We start from the raw sequence: 7,377 nt of genomic DNA on the forward strand, positions 1-7,377 counted from the left end.
TGTGTGAATTCGAAGAAACAACTTCCCTCAACAAGTTTCAAGCACTGAGTAAAATAAAACATGCATATATAAGTGTCTACAATGTACATAAAAAGCATTCTGTGGTTTTGTATTTGAAAGATACTCATCTCTTTCAGTGAAATGAAAAATGTGTTGCTTCTTTCCTGTTTTGTCATCATAGATGCAGCATGTGTCAAAATGACATAATGAGACAAAGCTCTAAAGACTGGAGGAGCATCACATTGTCACGTCTGTGATACTGGACTGATTTAGTAAGGTATAAAATATTTTGATTCTATATACAGTATATATATATATATATATATATATATATATATATATATATTCCAGATTGGTTTGTGATGATTCTTTTGAATGTTCTAATGCTTCAACTGGTAATTTTTTTGGTTGTTGCAGTTTTGGTCAGAAAATGACAATCACAATGACTGCATGTGGAACCCATATTTCTAAATGTAATTTTCTGTAATAAGGATTATTATAATGCAATACTATACATACACAAACATATATCGTATTTCATTCTAATAATTCATTATTACATAAACTCAGTAAAGAACATCACATATAGAAATATGGTTTTCCTAAATACCAGATAATATATGTTGTGATATTTCTTTAAATTTACTGTTGCACTTATCTAAAATGTAAATTGTTCTGAAACATAGTTGTTTCTAAAGTTGCTATATATATATATATATATATATATATATATATATAGTATATGTATTTGTTTCTGGCTTGAAAATGTTAGTGCTGGTTAATTTTCTAATAATGTTTATATTTTAACTGTCATAAATGTCAGTCACTTATATTTTCCATTGCACGGTCTGGTATTTCCCTTTAACAAGTTTCTCATCTTTGACTGATAATGCAAACTGAAAATTAAAACATTGATTTATAGATCAGTCATAATGCAGCTAAAATCTGCAGTTGACCAGTTTGGAAGTGTTCTAGGAAATGCATTTTAAGTAATAATATTTTGCTGGTAACTTGTACTTTATTAGTTGCTGTGTAAATAATCCAAATACCTAGGTGTGAAAATGCATCACCTAATCATGCATTTTGATCTCTGTATGTGCATTGCAGAATTTTTTTTTTTTCCACAGTAATATGAATGTGTTTTATGTGTAAATACATTTCCTGAGATGAGTATACTGTATATTAAGGCTTTATTTGATAATATCCTAAATATACAGCATGTTTATTTATTATTGCAGGCAGCACAGATGTTAAGTTTAGTCAGTCCTATCTGTGTTGAACTCTTTTATTGCCATTAATAAGTGATCTACTTGCCAAAAATAGGATTCTTTCCTACCCTAAAACTCCATTGTGTGGTCAAATACTGTAATGAGATAGGTTTAGATATGTAAGACATTTGCTTGCTCTGTCACCTGATGGAGTTTGGGTTCCTTGCCACTGTCGCCTCTGGCTCGCTTAGTTGGGAACTCTTAATATTCAACAATATTATTGATTGACTGTACTGACACTGTTGAACTGTATTCAACAGTGCAGAACTGCTTTAAAGATGAAATTAACTAATTTAATTATTTTCGATCTTTACAACGGAACTGAATGAACAATGACACTGACTTCAGCTGAACAATGACACTGACTTCAGCTGAACAATGACACTGACTTCCGCTGGACAATGACGTTGAACAATGACACTGACTTGCGCTGGACAATGACACTTCTTTTAGAGCTGCTGTACAGACCCAAATCTGTTTGCAGCATTAAATCATTCTCCAGTTCATCTCTGTAAAACTGCTTTGAAATAATCTGAATTTTTTTAGTATTGAGGAGATTATGGAAGTAAAATAATATTTTTGAAACAAAAAAACTTGTTGAATTGCACTACTTGAAAAAAATAGGGGTTAGGATTAGGCAATCAGAGACTGATTTCAACGAGGGGGGTGATAATTTGGCAGGGAGTCGAAATTCGGCACAACACCGGGAACAGCAGGAATATCAGTAGATTGCCGATTGATAATCTCCATAGGTGTTAGTCGAGTTCGCCAGCAGGGGGTGCAAGCGGCTGTTGATGGAGAAAACTATTGAGCAACGGGTGAGAGAGTCATTCATAAAAACGGATTTACAGAAATGGAGCAAGCGGTAAGAATTTGTGATGATTATCAGGGCCAGTATAATATGGAAAAACTGATGAAGACACAAATGCTGTGTTTATATTTAAGTCTTCACAGTTAGTTTTGCACATGTAAGCAGATTTTTCTACTGTGAACGAGATTATCATGAAAACTGAAGCCTGATTAGAGCAAGGGGGTAATCCATCAGCCGGAAGTTGAAGCTGCCTCCGGGAGCCGCCATTGTAGCTGGCTATCACCTGCTGTTAGCATCCCATTGACTCCCATTCATTTTGGCGTCACTTTGACAGCGAATAACTTTACATCTGAGGCGTCCAAAGACTCCATTTGTCCATTATTTATTTCTAAAGAAACACGACAATGTATAAAAGGCTCCATTACTTTGTATCTTACGTTATGGCCCCGTAGAAGCCATTCTTGTAAAAATAGGCTAAAAATTGCGTCATAACCACGCGACTTTATGTCGCACAATAGAGACATTACCGTATAGACAGGAGAAGCTCGCAGGCAATCTTTTACTGTCTAAAGTCAGCCCATGGCATAGATAGAGTCCATAAAAGCAACGCGACAAAATAATTAATCAGAATACTTACCAAAAGTTGCTGCAGGTCGCGGTTGGGTGACTGTCTACGGGTGATTAAGATTTGTCTTGGCACAGCTACTAGAAGATTTACAACTCCCAGTCAGGTTGCTCACGTGACATCTACGTCATCAAGCTCAGTTTGAGCCTGCGCAGAACGCTTGGCTATCAGGAAGTGAGTACCCATGTTTGGCTTCAACTCTCTCCGTTGAAATCAACGGGGTCGCTCTGTCCATTTCTTTTACTGTCTATGGATTAGAGCACTCACTTCCTGATGGCTGAGCGACTGCACAGGCTCAAACTGAGCTTGACGACAGTCTGACAGTTGTAAATCTTCTAGTAGCTGTGCCAAGACAAATCTGACTTACCTAATTGCTCAAAAACGCTGTTTTAAATATTTTTTCCTGTTGCTTTTATGGACTCTCTTTCTATGGGCTTCTCCCTTGACTTCATGCCTTTATGTCCCTACGATTCCCTCATAGACAGTAAAAGATTGCCTGCGAGCTTCTCCTCCTGTCTATATGGTAATTTCTCTATTGTGCGACAGAAAGTCACGTGGTTTAGATGCAATCTTTTGCCTATTTCTACAAAAACGGCTTCTCCGGGTTATAACGTAAGATATAAAGTAATGGAGCCTTTTATACATCGTTGTGTTTCTTTAGAAATAAATAATGGACAAATGAAGTCTTTGGACGCCTCAGATGTAAAGTTATTCGCTGTCAAAGTGACGCCAAAATGAATGGGAGTCAATGGGATGCTAACAGCAGGTGAAGTTCTGCTACAATGGCGGCTCCCGCGAGGCTTCAGTTTCCGGCTGATGGATTACCGCCTTAGGAAAGATTCGTGGACGCTCTGATGCTCTGATGTAGATCGAATGTTTGGTCTTTTTTAAAACTTTATTTAAAGGGGCCGCAAAACAAACAAGCATGTCGATCGTTATTTTTGCAGAAAATTGATAGATGGAAAGAACTTAACAATTATACATGACATGTTTGCTAACGAAATAAACCAATTAAAAGTAATTTGTGTGGTGTGGCTTTTGTGTTCATGGTTAAGTGCTATTCTAATTTGCATTCCCACTGAAAAACAAGTGTTCTAGCGTGAAAATCTTGCCTATAAATAGTGTTGCGCGCCTTCTTATCAAATTCAAATGATCAACCTCTCCTCTATTTTGCTTGGGAACCAAATTGGTCGGAACCAAAGTTTACAGGACTGCGTTCTCTGGGATCCTCTCAAACGGAGCACTTCTACATACAGATTGGTTGCCGCCGGTTGCTGCCGAACCGCGTCATAGCTCATTACCATAAAGTTGACCAGATTTCAACTCTCCTCGCGCTCTCACCGTCCAAGATGTGCCGCGCCGCCCTCGCCGGAGCTCGCCGCCGGCTCTCATTGAAAATTAATGACTTCCGCCCACTTTGGCGCTCTCGCCGGCGGCGGTGTGAACGCACAGTAAGCGATGTTGGGTAATGTCCCTTCTTGTTGACGTTCGAATACGTGACATCACTTAGAGCACCTTTAAAGCTTGCTCCATTTCTGTAAATCTGTTTTTATGAATGACTCTCTCACCCGTTGCTCAACAGTTTTCTCCGTCAACAGCGGCTTGCACCCCCTGCTGGCGAGCTCGACTAACAGCAGATGGAGATTATCAATCGGCAATCTACTGATATTCCTGCTGTTCCCGGATGTCAAATGTTGAATTTTCTGTCGAATTTGAACCACTGAATTTGTGGAAGCGAATTTGTAAAGCAAAATAAAATGGACCGAAAATGACCTGTCGAGTATTATAGGTTGTATTTTAAACAGAATTTTAAAATACAACCTAAAATTTTTGTTCCAAATTTTGGAAGTGAAATCTGAAAGGTGAATAAGGATTATTTCATTTTTAATAATGAAAACGTGTGTGAAATGTTTTGAATTGAAATATTCACAACTTAAATATACGGTTACACTTTATTTCGATAGTCACTTTAGACATTCTACTAACTATAAGTAACTTTTCAACTACATTTCAACTAACTGTCAATAGAGTATTAGTAGGCTGTAGTAAACTGTCACTGGACTGTTAGGTTATGGTTAGGTGTTAGGGTTCGGGGTTAGGAGAATAAGTTGACTTGTAGTTGCTAAGTTACTTATAGTCAGAAGAATGTCTGTTGGGGGACCAAATAAATAAAGTGTTAACAGATATGAAGCAGACAGTCTACTAATACTCTAATGATAGTTAGTTGACATTTAGCTGCAAAGTTACTTAGTATAGTATAGTTAGTAGAATGTCTAAAGTGGACTATCGAAATAAAGTGTTACCAAATATACAACCATGTTGAATTTCAGCCCATAAAAATGAAAGCCCTAAAAATATAATCCATTAAAATGGAAGCCCTTCTTCATTTTTTCATAAAATGCATTTCCCTTCTGAACAGTTAACATATCTCCCAAGGCATATGCCTGTAAGTGCAATACTCCCACTGTTTATTGCAATATCTTAAAAATTCAGGTGATATTTATATTTATTTATATTTATTCATACTATTCAAAATACTGTAAATATGTGCATAATCTGTAAATGTTTATTCTGACAAAACCCAACTGTGAACATATATTTTTATAGTTTTTTCATATTTTTTTTAAATAATTTTATTTGTAGAATTTGTATTACTATTTCTTGTTGTATCTGTATTTGTATATGTGCACTGGAAGCTTCAGTACCAAGGAAAATTCCTTGTAATGCAATGCCTATTTTTTTCGAGTAGTGCAATTCAACAAGCTTTTTTGTTTCAAAATAATTTGTCATTATTTTACTTCCATATGAGATACTTATCAACTTCATGTCATGTGTAAATGATGTTGTTATTTGATAAATAGCAAAGGGTGAGAATCTTAACATGGCCTACACCGGTTAAGTGTTTAACCGTGAGCCAGTTTGATTTCTGCGTTGTGTGTATATTGCTCTTGCTTGAAGTCAAAAATATGAAACAAGGTTAAAATGCTTATCTTAAATTAAATCTTTTTTATTTTTCTCGTACAGGTTTGCATACTTGACATCTACAGTGACGATGGCGTGGACGGTGCGTCTCAGTAACCTGGTGTTAGCGGTCTACGGATTCACGTTGATCATAGGCCTTCCAGCCAACATCTTGGCTCTTTACGCCTTCTTCCAGAAGGTGCGCCAGCGCTCCACCCCGATGGACGTGCTGTTACTCAGTTTAACAATCTCTGACCTGATCTTCCTCTTTTTCCTGCCGTTTCGAATGGTGGAGGCGGCCAACATGAAATGGACGATGCCGTACTTCCTCTGCCCGCTGTCGGGATTCATCTTCTACTCCGTCATCGCCAACAGCACCTTACACCTGATGGCCATCAGCGTGGAGCGATACCTGGGTGTAGCTTTCCCCATTAAATACAAGCTGAAACGCAACCCTCGAAATGCTGTGATGGCCAGCGTCATATTTTGGTTGATTTCCATGGCTCACTGCAGCGTTGTCTACATCATGCAATACCACAACTATTTGAACCCCAACTTCACCGATCCATCCAAGCGTAACACCTGTTATGAAGATTTCACCCCCGAACAGCTCAAGATCCTCCTGCCGGTTCGCCTGCAGCTTTTTTTTGTTTTCTTCCTCATTCCTTTCCTCATCTGCTGCTTCTGTTACATCAATTGCATCTGCATACTTTCCCGTCTATCCAAAGTTCACGCCAAGAAACGGTATAGAGCCATCGGGATGGCATTGGGAACGCTTCTGGTCTTTGTCATTTGTTTCATGCCCTTCAACATCACACATGTGGAGGGATTTGTCAACGGCTATAGCAGTGAATGGAGAAATTATGCTCTGCTCACCAGCACGCTGAATGCATGTCTCGACCCTTTCATATTCTACTTCTCTTCTTCAGCACTCAGAGAGACGTTCAAGAAGGTGTTTCAGGAGCTGGTGAGGCGGCTGCTCCCTCCCTGCTGCCGCTCGACTCTCTCCTGCCCTTTATTCAACCGTGGGAAATCAGATGAGAGAACCCAGAGCTCTGATGACAGCATCCGCTAACATATCAAGCCAGGTTTTGCATCGGTTGATGTGCTTTGCCTGCATATGCATCTTCAATGCATGTCATTCTATTACGCCACCGTGACCCAATGCTTTATGGATGGACAGAAGAGGAGCAGCTTAAAAATGGGAAAATCAAGCATGATTGCACTGATATTTGACTTAATTATTCTCAGCAGCGCAATTTTATTCGCAAGCTTGACTAGTTTCTGATAAAAAATGACAGTGTAAAATCGAACATTTGAACTAATATGCAGTATTTACTTACAGCAAATGATATAAACGTCAATTAAACAAAGATATTTTGACACAACTTTGTAAAACAAGCTATTTGTTACAAATTTTTAAATAAAATTTGTGATTATGCTTCTGTTCTTTATTTCTCCATTCTGAACCATTAACTCATTTGGAATGAATAGTGTTTATTTATTTTCTACACAACATTCGAATATGAATTGCTTGTTTTTAACTTGCCATCTCTTTAGATAGACCAACACAAATCTGTTCCTGTGATGTCACTTCCTGTCCGTGTTTGGAGTTATACAGCGTGTGGAGGTAGTTTGATTTCTAATTTCCTAATATTTATTTAATTATTTTCTAATATTTATTTAATCTTTATATATATATATATATACAT

The 7,377-nt window shown here is 37.7% G+C and overlaps 1 protein-coding gene across 1 annotated transcript; it reads left to right on the forward strand.

The window, feature by feature from the left end:
• Positions 1 to 181: 181 nt before the first annotated feature.
• On the forward strand, positions 182 to 7,106 carry LOC143730943 (free fatty acid receptor 3-like). Its single transcript, XM_077221531.1, has 2 exons — positions 182 to 277; positions 5,729 to 7,106. The coding sequence occupies exon 2, from the start codon at positions 5,757 to 5,759 to the stop codon at positions 6,738 to 6,740; it is 984 nt and encodes a 327-aa protein (XP_077077646.1). The 5' UTR covers positions 182 to 277; positions 5,729 to 5,756; the 3' UTR covers positions 6,741 to 7,106.
• Positions 7,107 to 7,377: the final 271 nt, after the last annotated feature.

Source organism: Siphateles boraxobius, unplaced genomic scaffold (assembly GCF_051911475.1).
Source record: "Siphateles boraxobius isolate OS27281-9 unplaced genomic scaffold, OSU_SipBor_1 84, whole genome shotgun sequence".
In the NCBI taxonomy this organism is placed as follows: Eukaryota; Metazoa; Chordata; class Actinopteri; order Cypriniformes; family Leuciscidae; genus Siphateles; species Siphateles boraxobius.

What these genes read in the sequence shown, in the direction of transcription:
- LOC143730943 (XM_077221531.1), top strand. Translation starts at nt 5,757, where the DNA reads ATGGCGTGGACGGTGCGTCTCAGTAACCTGGTGTTAGCGGTCTACGGA.